At 43.1% G+C, this 22,052-nt stretch overlaps 1 protein-coding gene across 3 annotated transcripts in view; it reads left to right on the top strand.

The window, feature by feature from the left end:
• Nucleotides 1-13,755, top strand: part of HLF (HLF transcription factor, PAR bZIP family member) — a 51,638-nt gene extending 37,883 nt beyond the window's left edge. For 2 of the 3 annotated variants that reach the window (XM_032498457.1, XM_032498456.1), the window contains 2 exons: nt 4,996-5,216; nt 9,492-13,755. In XM_032498457.1, the coding sequence (XP_032354348.1) occupies nt 4,996-5,216; nt 9,492-9,710 (440 nt within the window). In that variant the 3' untranslated portion in view covers nt 9,711-13,755. The remainder of the gene's footprint in view (nt 1-4,995; nt 5,217-9,491) is intronic. The other variant, XM_006178145.3, reaches the window with a different exon arrangement.
• Nucleotides 13,756-22,052: the final 8,297 nt, after the last annotated feature.

Genomic DNA, 22,052 nt, shown 5'->3' with positions numbered 1-22,052 from the left:
ATGGGGTATCTGTCCTGACTGTACAGCTGTGTTTAACTTCCCACGTGGGGAGCGCAACAGAAACGCTGGAGTTGGAGGTGCTGTAATTAGTTTTGCGGGTTAAGTCGTCAGTGTAGCGACCGTTTATCACTTTGACGCAGACATAAACTAAAGAAATGAACCATCCTCATGCGACTGGAACACAGGACACAGACTGCAGCCGTTCCCATTCACTGGCGACTTCGAGCTAACCAGCTAATTGAACGTGAGATGCTAACGTCTTGCTGAGGATAGAAGAATAAGAAACATCCTATCTTCACTTACACTGTTTGGCGGTTTAGACATGCCTACCCGGTGACAAAAGAGGAGGCCGATTTGGGTTTTGAAGGTAACTTCTAATCTCCTTCCAGATTTAAGCCTTTGTTCCACCCTTTTCCACCAGAAATCCTCTTTGGCCCTCCTGGAAGCGACGTTCATTAAGATGCTTTTAGAAAGGAAAACAGCGTGCCAGCAAACTGCAGAGTCTACACCACGGGGTCGATCTTGTCCACCCTGGGTCTTTCAAAGAAAGCCTTGGAGAGATACCAAGCTCAGGCTTAACAAATACAGGAAGAAAACCACATGTTCATCTCAGCAGACACTAAAAAGGCATGTGAGGAAATTTAACACATAATTTCTGATTAAAAACAACTCTCAGTGCAGTGGAGCTGGGTGGAACTGCCTTAGCTGGTCAGACTGTGTCTACTTAGGATTCTAGAGCAGACCCTGAGGATGGGAAGTGTTAAAGACGCTTTTCATCAAAGTCTAGGACAAGCAGGGATCTCTCGTCTTACAGCTTTACTCATTTTACTAGCTAACGCAGTGAGAGTTCTGTAAAGTAGGAATTATAAACATAGAGGCAACAATCAGCTCTAGAGGCAAAAAAGATTATTTACCTAGAAAACTCAGAGACGTTAGAACCATTAGAACTACTAGAAGTAATACAGGAGTGAAGGGGCTGGATATAAACCCAGCATTTTAAAGCCAGTAGCTGCTTCTATGTCATCAATAACCAATTAGTGGTTATAACAGGGGAAACCTACACTGGCAACAACTAGTAGAGAACATTTAAGGGATAAACTTGGCAAAAAATGTGGAAGGGTAAAGTGAAGAAAACTGTAAAACTTAACTGAAAGATGTAAGAAAAAGACCCAAAACTAAAAATGGGGAGTATATTATGGGGTATATTGAATATTTCAAAGGTATCTGTTGTCCCCAAATTAACCTATGGCTTTCATACAATTGTCATTCAAAAATCCCATTAATAATTTTAAATATAACTCGATGTATGCTGAAACTCATCTAGAAGAATGTAAGAATACTGAAGAAAATTTTCTGAAAAGAAAAATAAAGAGCAATAAAGAGGGCAGGACTTGCCCTACCAAATGTCAGACCTTACCGATACCATAATTTAAGACATTTGGAAAACATTATGTAAAGCCTCTTGCCTCATACAAAAATAAATCTTAGGTGACTCAAAATCCTAAAAATATAATTACAGTTGTATTATAGAAAAGTATACAGTAATATATATATATACACATACATATATGTTTACATATGTGGATATAATATAATTTGGAGATAGAGAAGATATGACATTAGAAGCCATAAAGGGGAAATTTTCAAGACATTATTGCTGTATTAGAGTGTAAGTTCTCACCAATAGTGAAAAACCCTAGAAGCAAAGTTAAAAAGCAAACAGTCTGGGAGAAAATATTTTCTACAAATAAAACAAATGAAAGGACAATATCCATAGTCTATAAAGAGTTCTTTACAAGTGAATGAGCACCAAAATCCATTTAAAAAGGAGCAAAAGATATGAAGAGGGTGTTTACAGGAGAGGAGATAAATACCAACAGACACGCGAGATGACCAGTCTCACGAGTAACGAAGCAAATATAAATCAAAACAATGATGATGTTTGTATATATCAGGCTGGCAACATTTTAGAAATTAACATTTGTGCAAAAATATACTCTCATAAGTGTTGGTGCAAGTACAAATAGATGGTGATTTAGCAGTGCGTTTAGAAATATAAAATGTACATGCCTTTTGCATGAGCAATCTCACTCCTAGAAATCTATATTTCTATAAAAATATTCACATACCTAAAAATCCATCAGTTGGGGGGAATGATTAGGTAAATTGATATATAGCCAAACTGTGGAATACTACTCACCCTTTAAAAAGAACAGAATAGTTCTATTTGAACTAACGTGGGAAATTACATACGGTACATTGAAAAAGTCATTTAAGATCATTTAAGGTAGTGTAATCCTATTTTGGTTTAATCATTTATGTGTAGAACCCAAGGATGGAGACATTCACACCAAGCAGTTAAGGATGGTCTCCTCTGGGAAGAGAAGCAAGATGGATTGCCAGCAGAAGAGACCCATTTCTGCATTTGTGGAAATTTTGCAGTGAACATGTTCTGTAATTTTTAAAAATTTAATGCTATGATGCATTCTTAATTTGAAAATTCTTAACATTAAAATTTTGCAAATCCAGAAAAGGTAGGACAAAATAATAAAGATCCCCCCTCCCTGTTACCCAGTGGTACCGTTGACGTATAGGAATAAAGGGGGGGGGGAATGAGTCTAGCAGAGTGAATGCAAGAGAAAACAGGGACAAACAAGATGGTGCAGGAGAATCTTGGGAGAAGCAGGGCTCAGCATGTTTCTCAGGTCCTTTGCCATTTGCTGTTTGATGCTGGGAAAGCCATTGAAAGCCGTTGACTCATCTGTGGTCCGGCTAGGTTTTCTCTGTGCTGCAGGCAGGGCTGACCTACTTCTACTGGAAGAAAGGTCTGGAGAGAAAGAATGCCGAGAGAGGTTGTGCCTCGACGTGAAGTGTTATTGTTAGAACGTCGGTGAATGAATGTCAGAGCCCAGTGACTCAGAGGGCCACCGTTAAATGAGGACTGTTCTTTGTAGAAGCGGGGCTCTGAAGTAGGCAACACCGTGAGGGGTGGGGTGGGGATAAAACAGATAAAACATGAAAAGACCATGTGGTCTGGTAGAGGAGGGCTGTGTGTGTGTGTGTGTGTGTGTGTGTGTGTGTGTGTGTGTAAAGCTTAACATTTCTAAAGAACTCTAAAGTACTAAGGAGGAACTTGAAGAAACTTTGAGTAATTAGAATTGGGAAATATTAATTAAAAGGTGCTTCCAGAAGGTAGGCGAGGGTGCATATGCCTTTGAGTGTGTGTGTGTGTGTGTGTGTGTGTGTGTGTGTGTGTGTGTGTGTGTGGTGGGGGGCGGTGGCTGTAATGAGACAGCATCGGGTAGCTTTGTTATTAAGTCCAAAGAGAGTTTCTAAAGGGAAAATAAAATCCCCGTTGGACTCAGATGTGGTTCATTTTCTGAGGCCACGCCAACAGGCAGGAGATCAAATCTAGCTTGACACCATCCCGTGCAGAACTCAGCAGCTTCTAGAAGCTGGAGCGGAACCGAGCTTGGCTAATGAGAAATCTCCATCCCCTGCCAATGCCTTGGGGCCCATCTCATCCTCTTTGGCAAGCAGGATACAAAGAGAGCTCAAAGCTGAGTGGGGACCAAAAGGTCACCCAGAACATTTATTCTGCAAGCATCCCCACCAGACCTTTTCGGAAGACAGACAAGCTTGGTTTCACAGTTTAGCCAGAAAGCAAGCCGATGGCTTCACCCTTCAACCCAGGGTAGGTTCTAATGACACCTACGGGCAACTCTACCCAGCGTCCAGCCTTCGGCGGTGAGGAGGAGGAAGACGATGGTCACACTGAGCTGAGCTGTGTCCTCTTCGTTTCCTCTCTGGGTATGAAAGGAGTGATTGTAAAATTCAGATGAAACTAGGAGTTAAGATTCAGAGCTTCCCACATACACACTGCGGTCTGTGATTAAGTTCATGGTCACCAGTAAGACACATTCCAAAATACAGTCAGGGGAAGGGTATAGCTCAGTGGTAGGGCAGGTGCTTAGCATGCACAAGGTCCTGGGTTCAATCCCCAGTACCTCCATTTAAAAAAAAAAAAAGATAAAATTAAAAAAATTTTTCTTTTTAGACTATAACAAAATGCAGTCAACCCGTTGCTCTGAGGACCTTTGTGCATTTCAGTGGTTTGGTCTGCAGAACTCTCCAGTGGAAGTTAGATCACCTCCATTGGGTCCTTTCTGATTTGTTCAGTATTTCTTGAAGGCACGCCTCGGTTAGCATGACAGCCTGGTGTCTCATCGCCGGTCTCCAGACCTGCCCCTTCGGTCCACTCCTCACACTGCCTGAGTCTTCTTTCCACACTTCAGCTCTGCCTGTCGCTTCAGTGCTCAGAACCCCATCAGTGACACCCAAGGCCTTTTATACCAGCCTCACCGTCCACCTCCCTGACCACCTCTCTCTCTCCTCTCCATCCTGTGCTCAGATACAGTTACCCAAGACTCCTTGAGGCTCCTCAGAAATGCAGCCCTCTCCCCTGTCTGTCCCTGGATTATGCTTTTTTTTTTTTTTTTTTTGCTAGTTACTATGTATCTCAAGATGCAGCTCTACCAAGCGTCCTCTCTAGGAAGTGTTCCCCAGCCTTTACATGCTCATCCCCCACACTCAGGAAACACGCGTGTTTACTTTCATCCCTTCACTGTATCTCACTGGCTAGTTTTGGTCTGATTCCCTGGCTCACCTAGAAAATGCCTTAAAGGTAAAAAATGGAGTACCTGGTGCACAGTTGGTGCTCCATGACTGTGTCATGGGAAGGGATGAATGCGTGCATTTTTTAGTTTAGTTTATAAACTTGCATATGTGGGTTCTTGTTTTACCTGATCTGACATGAGTCAAGCCATTCAGCCCACCGTGTCACAGGAACATGCGTGAGACGAGCGATGTTAGAGTCACAGATAAGTAAGTTTAAGACTCTTGCCGTGCATCCTGGAGCATCGTTGAGGTGCTGACTCCAGGCTGGGTCTCCAGAGAGTGTTCCCAAATTAAAACTCCTGTGTTGTGTTGTTCCAGGCCAGCTGTTGCCAGCAAACCGCAATACACCCAGCCCCATCGATCCAGACACCATCCAGGTGCCAGTGGGCTACGAGCCAGACCCGGCCGACCTCGCCCTCTCCAGCATCCCCGGGCAGGAAATGTTTGACCCTCGCAAACGCAAGTTCTCCGAGGAAGAACTGAAGCCACAGCCCATGATTAAGAAAGCTCGCAAAGTCTTCATCCCTGATGATCTGAAGGTAAATTGGAACTGGTAATCAGGCCGGGGGACAAATGGAGAAAGGGCTCAAAGCGGCAGGTTTCGGGGGGAGGGTGTCACTCAAGTGGTAGGGTCCTGGGTTCAATCCCCAGTTCCTCCATTAAAATAAATAAACAAACAAACCTAATTGCCTCTCCCAACCCTCCCCCCCTCCAAATACCTTAAAAAAAAAAAAAGGCAGATTAAAAGGGTGGCCCTAGGAAAATCACACAAGCCAGTGTGAACAAAGGACTTGTGGTTTCTGTCCCATTTCTTGGCATGTGACTAGGCAAGTTGCTTCCTCTCTGGGTGTCTTCTGAACTCTGCCTCTCACATCTTGATAATGCCTGTTGATGATGCGCAGAAATAAAGAAAAGCAATAGAATGGAGTGCTTTGCAGCCCACAAAGGAAGCAAGCCCACCACTGTCTGCAAGGAAACCCATGAAAGCCTCATAAAATCAAACCAGGATCCTTCAGGGTTGGGAAGAGAAAGAACATTATTTGGGAAGGGCATCTGGACCTCGTAGTCCTCCAGGGATCCCCTTCCCTTTGGGAATTTACTGCTCATTAAAAAGGTGGCTGTTTCTCTGTGGGCCCAAGGCAGTAACAGCCAGAGACGGGGCCGCGCTCCACACTTTGTACCTTGGGTGCCAGGGTAGGACTTTGTTAAGGAAACTGGCAGGTTTATGTGGAATGTTCACCCGGTGTCTTGAGTAATGATCACTTGAGTATCTCAACAAAAGGTTAATTTGGGGTTGGGTTTTCTCTGCTGTGTTGAAGGGACACATTATTTATAAAGGAAAAAGAGATTTACCTTGGGAAGTCAGATACCACTTAAAACAAAATTAATCTGACGCATTTAATGACACCTTAAGAAGAGAATTCTTTCTAAAATTATGCCGTGCCTACTAATACCAAAATAGGACCATTTTTGATGAGCTGTTGCTTAGAATTTTTTGTGTTTATGCTGCTTTTCAACCATATGGACAATAGAAATATGACTGCATATATTCAGGGCACTGGAAGCAGATATAATTAGATCTTTTCCAACTTCTGACCCCCATTTTTCAAGCCTAAACGTGGTTCACATGAAGAGACACTCCTGTTGGGAAAATGGGAGATTGGGACTTTGTCCTGGAGCTGCTTTAGACCAGTTAGCTCTGCTTTTCATATCTGCAAAGCCGCCGCTGTCATCCGCATCCCTGAGATCACCTTCAGTGATGCAGAACCATAACACAACCGGGCGGAAAGGGACCTCCGAGATTCATTAGACCAAAGTGCTCATTTTGCAGTTGAGGAAGTGGAGACACAGAAAGGGAAAGGACGGCGAGCACTGCTAGTTAGGGGGGGTCTGGCCTGGTTCCCAGGTCATCTAGCTTCCAGAAAGTTCTCTTCAGCATGCTGGCCCTGAGAGGGCACCACCGGGGCCTTGGCGTGACAAGCCAAGAGCTGCCGCCCTGAGAATCGAAAGAGGAAAGGGCATAGTAAAATCACCAGAAAATGGAAACCAGTCAGGGAACTGATGGTTAGACCACGATGGGGTGAGAAAGGGGCCCAAGGAATTAGGGCCTGGGCAGTTAGTATCTTCTTTCCACTGATGGTTTTCCTCCTCTTGGGTTCTTAGCCACCCAATTCTGTGTGTCTTTTAGAACTTGCCTCTTAAACTAAACCAGGGAGCCCATCCTGAGTGGATTTCCTCTTGAATAGAGAGAAACTAGAAGGGACATTGCTGAGTGGTGGACGTAACTTCTCGTAGACCTGCACAAGGTCTCCAGCTTTACAGATTTAAAGCAAAGAACATGCGTACTTAATTACCCAGGGGCCCGTGGCAACAAAGAGGCCACGTGAAAACCGTCTGTGCTGGGATTATGCACAGTACTGCCGCCGTGGCCGGGCCTGGCCTTGGTGGCAGCGGGAGCAGGCAGGAACATTCTCCTGCCAGGTGGCCTTGGGTTCCTTCAGCTGTGAGTAAAGTCTCAGGCCTCAGACCTTGAGCTTGGGTGATGCGGGAAGCTGAGATGTAATAGGTTCCTCCCCCAGCAGGAGGACTGAGCTGGGGTAGGTGGGAGACGTACGTGCGTGTGTGTGTGGCCTCCAGCCCTGGAGGAGCAAACCAAGTGAGTGAAATCCTCTCGGGTTCGCAGGCACCCCTCGAAGGATGAAAGGGTGGCATACTGATTCCTAGCTGAGGATTCCTTTAATCACCTGGGTGTCTTTCAAATGCCCATTCATTCACCTGACAAATATTTTTCAAATGCTGATGTTTGCCAAGTCCTGTGTCAGGGCCTGAGGACTCCAAGGTGAGTCACCACGGACATTGTTCCTACCCTCAGGGGAGGAAAAGGGAGTGCTGACGTATCAGAAGGAGACTGCTGGGGGAGGTGGCGTCAGACACAAGACCCTCAAGAAGGAGATGGGACTGGCCTGAGGGGGTCTTTGCCAGGTGGGGGCACCTGGGTAGGCAGATGGCATCTACACCTGGGAGATAGAGGAGAAGGGGACAGGGGATGTATCAGCCCCACTAAGTGTCCTGCGCCCAACCCCCACCAACCATTCTGTGATGACCGGGGGAGGCAGGCTGATTTTTCTAGTCCAGGACAGTCCTCTGCTCCACGTACTCCCAGCTCCCCTCCCCCGTGAGATGTGCCCATTCCACACCTTTCCTAGCTCCTCTGCACATGTGGACAGGTGAGGCAGGGGCGGGGGAAGCAGGGACTGCTTTCTCATTGACCACAGTTAAACATGACTCAGGCTAAGAAGGCCCAGAGAACAGTTAAACAGGAAATTAGAGCAAATTATGTAAATGCTAGCCACCAATGTAAGTCTATTGCTCAGTAGCAGGTGGAAGTTTATTTATTTATTTACTTTTAGGTTTTTTTGAGGGGAGGTATTTGGTGTATTTATTTATTTATTTTTAGAGGAGGTACTGGGGATTGAACCCAGGACCTTGTGCATGCTAAACATGCACTCTACCACTTGAGCTATATACCCTCCCCACTATTTTTAAAAAAAAAATTTAATTACTAAAGTATGCATGCCCATTATATATTTTCTTATAGTTTGGAAGGATGCAAAGTAAAAGGTGAAAGTTCCTCCTTCTCTCCTTGGCCTCCCTCCTTCAACCCCCTTTGCAAAGGCACCGCTTTTAGTAGCTGGGTATAAATCTGTCTGGGCCTCTCTCTATGAATATATAACATTACAATTTTCTAACCAAAGTGGGATGAAGCCATACATATTTATCTGTAAATTGTCATTGTTTCCACCCACACAGTGAGCATCTTTCTTGTTCAGTTGGATCATTATTTTTCACCATTGTGTAAACCTATCATGATGCAGTTATTAGAGCTCCTCCTGATAATTAGGTTTTTTTTTTTTCCTACTACAAACAATGCTGCAGTGAAACTTTGGGGCCTGTACTAGCGCATGAAGACTGCCATGGGATGAGAGCCTAGAGTGGGGCTGCACTTAAGTCATTGATAGGTATTGTCAGGTTGCCTTCTGTTGACATCAATAATCAATAAACAATCAATAAGAAGAAAGGAAAGAGTTTTATTCGAGGCCAAACTGAGAACTAGCCTGGAAGCCTGCTTCCCAGATTACTCTGAGGCGCTGCTCTGGAGGAACATGGCTTCCAGCACAGTTTTACATCTTGTCAGAACAAAGAAGCATTAACAAGCCAGAGATAAATTTCTTCAAGGTTATAAAAAGAACAGACCAGCACATACAGGGTGAGTCAGCATGGCCCTGGCATCTGGGAAGGGGGCCTTCCCATCAAGGGAGGACCAGCATTGGCATCCTGAGAAGAGGGACATTTAATCTTTGTTTTTAACATGGACATTCATTACTTCTGGTCAGTGTGCTCTTTTCTTTAATAATTAAAGCAGATGTACAGTGTACTTGCGAGGCCACAGTCAGGTTATTTTAGTTAGCATAAAATTCAAGTTAACTCATGTATCAAATCAGCCAGCATGACTTCCGTACATGTCACTATGTGAACATTTCTTTTATCACTTCCAACGATATTGCATCGGCTTGTACCAAACAGCATGAGTGCCCAGGGAAGAAAAGCGTCCCGAAACTTTTCCTCAGAAGGAGCGGGAAGCCTTTCGGAGGGCAGTTCGGGGTGTGCGGGAGCCCCTGGCTTTGCTCCAGCCTCTGCTCTGTGTGTACGTGGAGGGGGGACGGGGGAGGGGTGGCAGAGAGGGGGAGCGCGCACGCTCTGTGGGGCAGGCTGGCGCCCTGCAGCCGGAGTCTAAGGCCCTCTCTGTCCCCGAGCAGGACGATAAGTACTGGGCGCGGCGGCGGAAGAACAACATGGCAGCCAAGCGCTCCCGGGACGCACGGAGGCTCAAGGAGAACCAGATCGCCATCCGGGCGTCCTTCCTGGAGAAGGAGAACTCGGCGCTGCGCCAGGAGGTGGCCGACCTGCGCAAGGAGCTGGGCAAGTGCAAGAACATCCTGGCCAAGTATGAGGCCAGGCACGGGCCCCTGTAGGGACAGTGGCTTCCCGGCTGAGAGCACCGCACTCGACCGACCTTTCTGACATCAGCACTTTACCAGATGCATCAACACAACGGACTCACAATCTGTGTGTATGTGTGTGTGTGAGATTGTGTTTGTGCCCATGTATGGGGTGTGTGTGCGTGTGTGTGCGCCTGCGTCCCTTTGCACTTGCCATTTTGATAGCCCTCCATTATCTTTTAGCTCCCAAAATGAAAGGTGCCGTGTTTTTACTGGACCGCAGAGACCTCTCGTGGATTTTCCTGCCCCTCCCTTCTCCTCAGCTCCTGCCCTTTCAGCGATGCTTCATGTCGGCTCCTACCTACTCTCCCAGGACCCTCCGCTTGGACCCACTCCGAGGGAGCCCTGGCGAAATAGTTGATCTCGGTTTTCGAGACCATAAGCTCTTGTTCTGTCGAATCTGAAAGTTACCATGCTAACGAGGTGCACAGAATAACTTCGCACTACCCAGCGGCTCTCTTCAGTTATAGGTTGCTTTCCTCATATTTTCAGTTTTGGTGATAATCGTCTTCAAATTTAAAGTGCTGTTTAGATTGATTAAATCCCATATTTACTTACTGCTATCTACTAAGTTTCCTTTTATCTCTACCAACCCCAGTAAGTAAGAGTACTATTATAGAACACAGAGTGTGTTTTTGCACTGTCTGTACCTAAAGCAATAATCCTATTGTACGCTAGAGCATGCTGCCTGAGTATTACTAGTGGACGTAGGATATCTTCCCTACCTAAGAATTTCAGTGTCTTTTAAAAAAACAAAAATTACAGTAATGCATTTGAGCATGCCCAGAACATCCCCAGGACAGGGAAGCAGAGGGAAATGCCAGGTCTAAGAACGAGGGGTTAACTCATCAATACACAGCCGAAAAATGCATCTTGGAACAGCTTTTGACATTGATGTGTTGGCTTTTCTTCCTCCCCTTTCCCACATCCCCTACCCTCCACTTTTCTAGTTAATTTTTTCCATATCCCTCTTAATATGCAGTACAACTCAATCACTTAAGACTCAGTTTTCTCCATTTTTTGTAATATATATATTTTTGTGGATTATACCTTGTTTTAAAAATCAGTCAATTAAGTTAATAAGTTGATGTTTCGTAAAACCCTTTTTTCTAGTGGTGTCATTTTTTGAATGCTTCATAAATTAATGACTCTGGAGCTTATGTTTCTTATTCTCTGTTTGCTTTTGAACGTATGTCCTCTTATAAAGTGGACTTCTGAAAAATGAATGTAAAAGACACTGGTGTATCTCAGAAGGGGATGGTGTTGTCACAAACTGTGGTGAAGCCAATCAATTTACATGTTTACTGTAGACCAAAAGGAGAGATTGTTAAATTGTTTAATGTTTATACAGAGTAATTATAGGAAGTTCTTTTTGTACAGTATTTTTCAGATATAAATACTGACAATGTATTTTGGAAGACATATATTATATATAGCAAAGAGAAAAGGAAAAACTATTCCATGTTTTAAAGTTATATAGCAAAGATATATATTCATCAATGTTGTACAGAAAAGAAGTGCTTGGGGCTTTTTGAAGTCTTTAATATTTTAAGCCTATCACTGACACATCAGCATGTTTTCTGCTTTAAATTAAAATTTTATGACAGTATCGAAGCTTGCTGTGACGAATTCTGCTCTAAAGTATATCAGGAGCTTTCTTATTTCCTATTAGGCCTCAGAAAGAAGTCGGTTAACGTCATCCAAAAACACAAAATGGATGTTAGTCAAATATTTATTGGATGATGCTGTGTGTTTTAGGAAAAGCATCTGCCACAAAAATGTTCATTTCAAAATTATGAGTTCCTGGAGTGGAATATCACTGCAGGCATCCCAAACAATTCTGTTCTCTGTGGGCACGTGCATCTTACACAGTATAAGGTTGGTATCGGTGCTATGTGTATGGTTCATAATTCGATAGATGCTTCGAATTTAAAGACGACCGTTCTATTGTTTCACTGACTTGTGTGATGTCAAAAGATTCTGCTGTTGTTGCAAATATTTTCTGCTAGATTAAAGTACCCTTTTGTTGGTGGGATTTCCTAGTTTCCTGCCTCCAGAGTATCTAATTCTTTGATGACCTGGTGGTCTCCTTGTCAGTGCATCAGTAGTGCTTCTTTTACAGTGTCATGGTCTTGGGAAACCTGACTAGTAGGATGCCCCTACTCTGTGTCCATTTTGTCCCAAGCTACAGATTATAGTGGAAGATGGGAGAGCATTAGAGTTGAAATATGTTGTTCATGGCTAATAAAATAAACAAAACCTTTGGCAAGCTTAGGCAGAAAGGAATAAGTGACATTCAGAAAGAGACACATGCGGACACAGAGTTGGCCTTTTTATAGGCAAAGAGACTAACTGAGGCAGAATTGCAACATGGCAGGATCACTAAAACAGAAACAGATGATGTCTTTAAGTGGAGAGGTGTTGAAGGATTGCACCGTAGACCATCCAAATTCATTGAAGTACAAAATGGTAGCTGGAAAAAACCATTTGAGCACTAGTCTTTCTGAAATTTGGTTGTTTGTATCAAATGAGAATTGCAATCATGTTTTCTGCAGAAAAAAAAATTAAAAGATCATAATAAAACTTACTCTTTGGCCTGCCAGGGGAGGTTTCAGAAACCTACCTTGTCTTAAAAATTTTTAAACTTTGGAGTCTGTACAGGTGCCTTATATGTAGGTCATTGTCACCACATGAACAGGAGTGCTCACCCCTGGACTCACTGCCTTCTGTCCAGGGCAGTTAACTAGTAAATAAGTCAGTTCTGCTAAATGGCGTGGGAAGATGTGGCCCAATTTGGAAATACTTGGATCATCTGGGGTCAGATGAGTTCTGCAGACTGCAGCTATTAAAAGAGTCCTGTTGTCATTTTTCACCTTTTCATCATAAGCATCTTTCAGAGATTAATTACTTGGCCATTAAAAATGAATCCAAGTCATATTATGCCAACATCATTTAGATGTGATTTGGTATGAGCGGCCTAGGACTTCCTGACAAGGTCACAGCATCCTTTCTTTTGACTAGACTTGCAAAGAAAAGCTAAAATTGGTCAGCTTATCCTACTTGGGCTAGATTGAGGACATAGGCAGGGAGTGGGAGGGCTCCAAGTGATCACTTCCTCTTCTGGGGAGAGTGGCCACCTTTGGACCATTCAGAACCCACAGGGGTCAAGATCATGATAGGCCTTTCATCTTCAAGTACAACAGGGCCTCTGTCAAACCGTCCCTTGACCTTGAAGCAGAAGGACCACTTGTTTGAAGAGCACTCAGACGGAATTCTGGCATTGGGTGGAGAGGAAGCCTGTAGCCCAGAGGTTCCTTCCAACTCACTGGTTTTGTGAGGGAATTCACAATAGTTCTAAATGTACGTTTAAAAGATCTTGGGTCTGTTTTCAGAAAAGTCAAGAAGAATTTTAAGTAGAGTCCCTCCCACCCGCTTCCACCATAAAGTGAAACAAAAGACATTCTGTAAAGTGCAAAGTAGTTTATCTACTTCCCCCCTAATGTTCCTTTTAGGAAAACTCAAACTTTATCTGAGTTAATCAGAGCAATCCCAGAAGACGGTGGACACCTTCTGCTCTCAGTCTGCCAGCTTCCTGCCGAGGGCTCCTAGCCCCCCACTGGAGAGGCCAAGAACGCCTCTAGGTTTTCTCTACAATTAATAATGTCATTTTTTTTTTTTTAAACAAGCAAAGCCATGTCCTCAAATTTGATCCATTGGTTTGGCAACCAAAGTCAGTACATGTTATAGAGGGCCAAGTGTATGTAGAAGAACGTGTGTGTGTGTGTGAGTAGTTAAGACATAAAATCTTTCATTTTGGAGCACCTTCCCAAACATGACAGTAATCCACCATTATCCTTTTTGGCAACACCACAAAGATCGCATCTGTTAAACAGGTACAAGTTCACTTGAGGTCAGTTCAATTGTACACCATGGCATTGGTGGTGTTTATGCTGTTAAGTCCAAACCTTTATCTGTCTGTTATTCTTAATGTTTAATAAACTTTGAATTGTTTCCTGTCTTTCATGTATTATTGTTCACAGACTCTGTCAGATTCTGTTCCCAATTCTATCACCAAGAGGCCATTTATAGAGATTAATTACATAGATGATAAAATAATAATACTATATAACTAATGATAAATTGACACTTTTTGAGTACTTAAGTGTCAGACCCTGTGCTAAACACTCACATGGGATATTTTGTTTAACCTCATGTCAACCGTATGAGGTAAGGACAATTGTTACCTCCATTTACTGAAGAGGACGTAGAAGGTTCACAAGGTTGAGTAGCTGGTGGAAGTGACAGAAATAAATTCTGATCCATCAAATGCACATCATTTAAAGTGGTAGTTTCCCAAAAACTCTCCCAAAGACAGTTTTCTCGTTGCACATATAAGAATCTTCTGGGAACATATTGCAAGAATACAGATCCACTGATTCTGAATCGGTAGATCTGGGGTGGGGCCTGGAAATCCAAATTGTTTAAAAACTCTCAGCTAACTCTCATGTGTGACCAAGTAATTAGAGCCAAGGGTTTACAGACTTGACCTTAATTTGAGTTCACTACCCTTAAAGGATTCATGTAAAAGCTTCAAAACTTCCATAATTATCTGAAATTATATGTACCTTTCTGTGTAAAAATAAATTTTTTTCTGTACAGGAGAGCCATAGCTTGCCCCCACCTCCCCCAAGGAATCTGTGATGCAAGATGGAATAAAACACTGTGATTTACAGGAAGGCGGATGTGATGGTTCTCAGCCCAGGCAGCCCATTAGAGCCACCTGGGAGCTCAAAACACTGGCACTGCATGGGCTGCAGCCCAGGCCAAGGAGCCCAGCATCTCTGGCATGAGAGAAGGAGGCTCTGTGGTGGGGAGCTCAATGATTCAAATCTGTCGCTTAGCGGGTGTGTGACCTTCAACAGCTACTAAGTATTTTTGAACCTAAATCTCCATCTGTGAAATGAAGGTCAGTTCTCCATCTCCGAGTGTTGTGGAGAGAACTGATGACATGACAAATGCCTGGTCTCTGGCGTATCATTGGCCTTCAATAAATAACTGTCACAGGGTCCCGGGGAGAAGAGTGTGTGCCTGGAGCACTTTTTCCAGTTCAATATTTCAGACCATTTGTTCCTTCAAAGAAGGCAGGAAACAATTCTCAAAAGAAGGGATAGGTGGCTGGTGGTGAGGGAACAGGTGATGCCCCTGCAGAGGTGTGGTTCCTACTCTGACGTCCCTAGTAGATCAGAGCTTCATCCACAGGTTGGGGGATGGCCATCCAGGTGGCACCTTCCAATTTCAGCAGCTACAAGTTAGGGTTCTGCTCTGTTTCATCATCAAACACATTTCTCCTTTCTCAGAAAAATAGGTACAATGACCTTCCGATTCTCTTTGAGCAACTGATTATATATTTTTGGCATCTCCAAATCTCTTAGAGGAAGTGACTGCTTCTCCATACCTGGAGAGGCTTTTGACTCTGGGATGGCAGGAATCGAGGTGAAGCCCAGCTGTGTAGATGCCCAGTCACTCGTAAGCCCTCAATCAACTGCTACCCTCAGGATGGCTTTTTTATTCACATTTAAACACAATAAACCATCCAACCACCAAGCCCCTCTCTTCAAACACAGGAATTCTGTTCCCTTTTTGAAAATCACTAGCTTAGAAGTCTCTTTGGGCACCGTAGTCAGGAACTGGTGGGAATTACTGGAATCTCCTTTGTGGTCAGGAGAGGGCTTCTTGGTATTAAATCTGAAGAACTCGACAGAGGAGAAAAACCTGAGCGAGGAAGGTGGTAAACGCCCCCTGCCTCTCTGGACTTTAAGTCAGTGAGGACTTGGGTCCAAAGGCCCCTCTCTGACTTCTTTTCATCCTGCAAAGCCTGGCACAAATGGAAAAGCTAAAAGGTATGGAGCCCTACACCCCATCCCTGCCTCATCTAATGTAATTCTTAGTCTATGAAATAGGTACAATAGTTTCCCTGTTTTACAGATGAAGAAACAGGTTCATGGAAATGAAGTAAACAGAAGTTAAACCCAGACAGGAAGCGTGACTCCAGAGTTTGTGTTCTGTGTTACAACTTATGGCTTAAATTAGGGGCTTGGCAAAGGCAAAGGGCAACTACTATGGTTAGGAGGGTGAGCCTGGACTTAAATCCCACGTCTATTATTTGCTATCTGTATGACCATAGATAATGCACCAAGTTGCCCTGAGTTTTATCTGCTCTCCTTCTAGGGTTGTTATTAGGATTAAGTGATAACATGCATTTAAAACACTTAGATCACACTTCTGCAAGGTTGAGAAACATAACTAACCTACCTAAAAATACAAATAGAAAGATAGACAATATGAAGTGACAGAGGAATATCTCCCAGGCCAAGGCACAAGGTAAAATCCCAGAAGAAATAAGTGATGAGGACTTAGGCAATTTATCTAAGAAAGAGTTTAAAGTAATGATGACCAAGATGTTCAGAGAACTCAAGAGAAGTATAGATGCTCAGAGCAAAGTTTTTAGCAGAGTTGGAAAATATAAAGAATCCCCAAACAGAGTTGAAGAATAAAATCACTGAAATGAATAACACACCAGAAGGAACCAAGAATAGACTAAATGGGGCAGAAGAATGGATCAGTGAGCTAGAAGATAGATTAGTGGAAATCACTACTGCAGAACAGAAAAAAGAAAAAAGAATGAAAAGAAATGAGGATAGTTTAAGAGAATTCTGGGATAACATGAAGTGGATTAATATTTGCATTACAGGGGTCTCATAAAGAGAAGAGAGAAATGACCTGAGAAAAATTTTGGAGAGCTAATGACCAAAAAATTCCCCAACTTGGGAAAGGAGACAGTCATCCAAGTCCAAGAAGCCCAGAGAATTCCACCCAGAATCAACAGAAAGAGGAACACACCAAGGCACACAGTAATCAAATTGACAAAAACTAAGGGTAAGGAGAAAATATTAAAATTAGTAAGAGAAAAGCAACAAATAACATACACAGGGACTCCCATAGGGTTATTAGCTGATTTTTCAGCAGAAACTGAAAAATCTACAGGCCAAAAGGGAGTGGCACGATATATTTAAAGTGATGAAAGGGAAAAACTTACAACTCAGAATACTCTATCTATCCAGCAAGGCTCTCGTTCAGATTTGATGAAGAAATCAAAAGCGTCACAGATAAACAAAAGCTAAAAGAATTCAGCATCACCAAACCAGATTTACAACAAATGTTAAAGGAACTTCTCTAGTCATCAAACCTTAAGAAAAGAGAACAAAAAGAAAAAAGAAAAAAAAAAAACGTACAAAAGACTGCTTTGGCAATTTGGGGTCTATTATGGTTCCATATAAATTTTGGAATTTTTTGTTCTAGTTCTGTGAAAAATGTGAGTATTTTGACAAGGATTGCATTGGATCTGTAGATTGCTTTGGGTAGTATGGACGGCCTTTCTGATAATGTTGATTCTTCTAATCCATAAGCATAAGATATCCTTCCATTTCTTTATATCATCTTCAGTTTCCTTCATCAATGTTTCACATTTTTCAGAGTATAGGTAACCTCCTTGGTTAAGTTTATTTCTAGGTATTTTGTTGTTTTTGGTGCAATGGAAATGTTTATGCCAGTTATAAAATTCTGGTTTTTGAAGTGAAAAAAAAGTGTATGAAGGGCCACAAATGGCAAAATATGCTTCTTTTTATGGGTGAGTTGTATTCCATTACATAGATATGCTACATCTTCTTTATCAATTCATCTATTGCTATGAACTTGGGATACTTCCATATCTTGGCAATTATAATGTTGCCGTTAATAGTCGGGTGTATGTATCTTTTTGAATTAATGTTTTTGTTTTTCTCAGATAAATGCTGAGCCATACAATGGTTTTATTTTTTAGGTTTTTGAGAAACCTCCGTATTATTTTCCACAGTGGCTGCACCAATTTACATTCCCACCAACAGTGTACAAGGGCTCTCTTTTCTCCACATCCTTGCCAACATTTGTTATTTATGTTCGTTTTGATGATGGCCATTCTGACAGGTGTAAGCTGATGTCTCATTGTGGTTTTGATGTGCATTTCCCTGATATTAGTGATGGTGAGCAACCGTTCATGCCCCTGTTCACCATCTGCGTTTCCTCCTTTGGAAAAATGTCTGTTCAGTTCTTCTGCCCACATTTTAAATGGGTTGGTTGGTTGCTTGGTTTTTAATTGAAGTACAGTTGATTTAAAATGTTGTATTAGTTTCTGGTGTACAGCATGGATGGACTTGGAGGGCATTATGCTGAGTGAAATAAGTCAGACAGAGAAAGACAGATACTGTAGGATATCACTTACATGTGGAATCTAAAAAAATGCAACAAACTAGTGAATATAACAGAAAAGAAACAGACTCACAGATGCAGAGAAGGAACTAGTGGTCACTAGTGGGGAGAGGGAAGGGGGAGGGGCAGGATGGAGGTGGAGGGTTAAGAAGTACAAGATATTAGGTATAAAATAAGATGCAAGGATGTATTGTACAACGTGGGGAATACAGCCAGTATTTTACAATAACTATAAATGGAGTGTAACCCAACATACTTCAATTTAAAAATATAATATTATAAAATAAATAAATTAATAAAAAATTTAAAAAACACTTAGATCAATTTCCACAGTGGAATAGGAATTCAACAAAGATTTGCTTTTTATGATAATAATAGTAGTCATTAAATATTGCTTGACTGGATTTCACTAGTGATGTGTTACAATAGAGCCAGACTGTATATCTTGTATTTTGGTGGGTGCGTTTTTATTCTGCAAACACTTGATTCAAAAGCCACCTCTATGTTTGGGCGACGTCCCTGTTTTATGGAAGAGTGAACAGGGGAGAGAGTATGACTGACCACTTTAGGAGCCAAATTATGTTTCTGAGATTGATGTTATAAATATGAAATTCATGAAGCATCACCAGTTTTAAGCCAACTATGTTGCCTCTGATATTATGGGGATCTTGGAGACCTTTACTTTAGTGAATGTACTGAACGGTACTGAAAGGGCGACCCTTACAGTGTGAGGAGAGGGTCCCACTCACACAGAGATGAGAAGTCATGGGTGGTTCCCAAGGGTCTTCCAATAGCTTCTGCCTTCAGGCCTGCCCCAGTCTCCCCACTCTATCTATCTATCTGTCTATCTATCAATATATCTGTCTGTCTATCTATCTGTCTGTCTGTCTATCTATCTACCTACCAAACTACCTACCTAACTATCATTTGTCCATCTTTTTTAGCTCCTGCTAATCACATGTAGAGCCAGGCCCAGCCCCCCACGGTCCATAACAAGGGTGAGAAATATGTCAGTTGCTTACTAAACCCATTCATTTTCCTTCTAGACATTCACCTAGACCACCTTGTGCAGCCCCCCTTGCATGTGGTGTGGTCAACAGAATATGAGCAGGAGTGATCCCAGATGTCACGTCACGACTGGCCCACAAACATTGCCGCGTAACTTTCTCCTCTCTTCTTCTGGCTCCAGCAGACGGCCTGACAAGGTGGAGACTAAGAAAGAAGGGACCTAGGTCCCTGAGTTACTGAGCAGTTACATGAGGGACGAAAAACTTTCTCTGTGCTAAACTTTTCAGATACTGGGGTTGATTGCTGCAGGTGCCAGCCTACCCCCACATGAGAACCGTCCTGTGAAGCCCAGCATCTTTATCTGAGGTCTTCACATCTTTGCCAGCTTCCTCCCCAGGCTGGGGAGTAGAGGAGTGTCCCTGTTTGGAATCCAGGCTCATCGCCTCTCACATACAGGACTTTGGAGTTTTCCCATCTCCTGGACAGAACTCCCATCCTGGTTTGGCCCACCCTGTTGGGCTGGACCTTCAGAATATCACTGCCTGCCTCTTGCCTCAGTTTTTCCTGCATTTGAACGGTGTCCAGAGCTGTCCTGTTGCCGTTCGGGGAGACCAGCCTCTCCATCCAGGTCAGCTTTACTAGTCTTCACCCCTCCCTGCCCAGACTCCCCCCCCCCCCAGCTGCCTGGTCCCTCCTCCATCCCTCACCCCAGATATGCAGATACTCACCTAGAAATGAAGCCTAACAATTCATAAGTACTGATCTTCCCATTTTTTGAACTCACATATTCCCTAAAATTCTTTTTAAACCATAAACCCATATTGCACATTAGAAAGCTGCCCTCAAAAAATTTTTTCATCACAAGTAGAAATAGTTGCAAAAAGGGCAATATTTAGTTGCTTCTAAATATCAGCCTTTTAATAAAGCATAACACGGCTCTTCTTAATGTAGCCAACGAGGTACCAAAACCCAAGTGAGCTGATACCTGCCGACATCCATTTGAAAAATGCCGTTGGAATTTGTACGCCACTCCTTTTCCCCTCAAATTTATTATTTCCATTGTATTTTCCCCTCATTGAATTTGTTTCTAACATAATATATTTTTCTGCTTGAAAGTCTTGTATCGACTTTTCCATGCTTTTCAGCCATAAAACCGTATCTATTGACTGAGATTATTTTTATTCTCTCTGAACATAAGACTCCAAAAGTTTAAAAAGTATTTCCCTAGGTGTAACTTGCAGTTCCCTTTATTACTACTATGCAACTGATCAAAACCACTTGCATGTTAAATTTTTTGGTGCACTTACTGACCTTAGAAAGCAAAGCTTTAATGGAATTGCATATCTAGGGAGACGGACGTGGGAGATTGTGCTGCCTTGACAACCAAAGACTTTAAAGACAGTCAACTTCCTCATGATCGCCTGGTGCCCCAAGTATTTACACCTGGAACAGAGCCCCCCCATAAGTAAGACTTAGGGTGGGCGGGAAGTATGCACATCATTGGTAAGGTGAGAGGAGTATGACTTTGAAAGGACAAGAAAGGAAGAGAAACGGCATGAGGACTTATCAACAAGCACTTTCTGGCATGGGGGTATAGCGCACCACTAAACTGACTACACGTCAATAATAAATAAGTAAGTAAATAAATAAATAACCTAATTAACCACTCCCCCCACCAAGAAAGGAAGGAAGGAAGGAAAAAAAGGAAAGGAAAGGAAAGGAAAGGAAAGGAAAGGAAAGGAAAGGAAAGGAAAGGAAAGGAAAGGAAAGGAAAGGAAAAGAAAGGAAAGAAAAATAAGCACTTTCTGGGGCAGATCGGTTTAAGAAAAAAAAGTATGTAGAAGTTGAGGAACTAGAAATTCCCTTAAAATTTGCCTCTGCACACATAACCCACTGAATTACATGGCTCCTCCGATTTGAAGATTGTGCTAGCTCAAAGCAGGGTACTTGAGTGGGGGGCGGGTAGGGAGCAGGATAGTCATTTGGTCAAGTCCTACATTTTTGAAAGGTCTCAAATTAGGATATGTGATTTGTCACCAAATACATGTACATTCACAGAGATAGAATGGCAACTTTGAGAGTCATTTTCTTTGGGCACTACTTCATCTTTTGAAATATCCCTAAAAATCCATGAAATAGAAGTGGCTCCCTAGCCTCCCTCACTCTTTGATGGGGAACAGGATGGGTCTGGGAGGCTCCACAGGGAAGGTGATGGTTGAGCTGAGTGAGGAAAAGCAGGAGTTTGTCAGGAAAAGATGGGGAGGGACATTCCAGGCAGCAGAACAGAGGTGAGAGAAACCAGAACCCTCCTAGGGTGAAGCATCGTTGGATCACAGGGTCCGAAGGGGAGCATGGTGGAAAATGGAGTACGGCCAGACCATGGATGTCCCTGCACATCCCTCCAAGGCCTTTGGACTTCAGCCTGATCAGGGGAATGACATAAGCATATTCCTGTATTAGAAAGATTATCCTGGAAGATGGATGGCAAGGAATCAGGAAGGGTTGGAGGGTGAGGGAGTTTCCTACAATAGTCTCCCAATAAGGCTTTAGGGATGAGACGGATGGATAGATTAGGGATCTTGGTAGAAGAGTCAAGGACAGCTCTCAGGTTTCATTACATGAGCTCAGTCGATAGATAGCTTACAGCCAAGGATGGATGCACATCTCGGGGAGCTTGTAAAGACACCCCTGCCTGCACCGCCCAGAGATGTGCAGCCCCTGGTGTGGAAGACCAGCCTGATTTGCGGTCTGACAGAACTCTCCCAGTTGAGTCTCCCCTGCACACCCCTGACTATCAAAACACCCTGAGAGGGATGTGGATCCGAGGCTATAGTCTTCACCTTTCACTTAAAGAAACCAAGGCTCAAAGAATTCTGAAACCAGAATCTGCTGGGGTAGGTGGAACGCAGGCATCAGCAGTTTAAAAAATTCCCCAGGTGATTCCAACTGCAGCTTGTGAATTAGTGATCTAAGGCTTTGGGGTTGAATTAAACCTGGATTCAA

The sequence above is a fragment of the Camelus ferus genome, chromosome 16, assembly GCF_009834535.1.
Source record: "Camelus ferus isolate YT-003-E chromosome 16, BCGSAC_Cfer_1.0, whole genome shotgun sequence".
In the NCBI taxonomy this organism is placed as follows: Eukaryota; Metazoa; Chordata; class Mammalia; order Artiodactyla; family Camelidae; genus Camelus; species Camelus ferus.
Note: the sequence above shows the minus strand (reverse complement) of the source record. Positions and strands in the feature narration are given on the sequence as shown.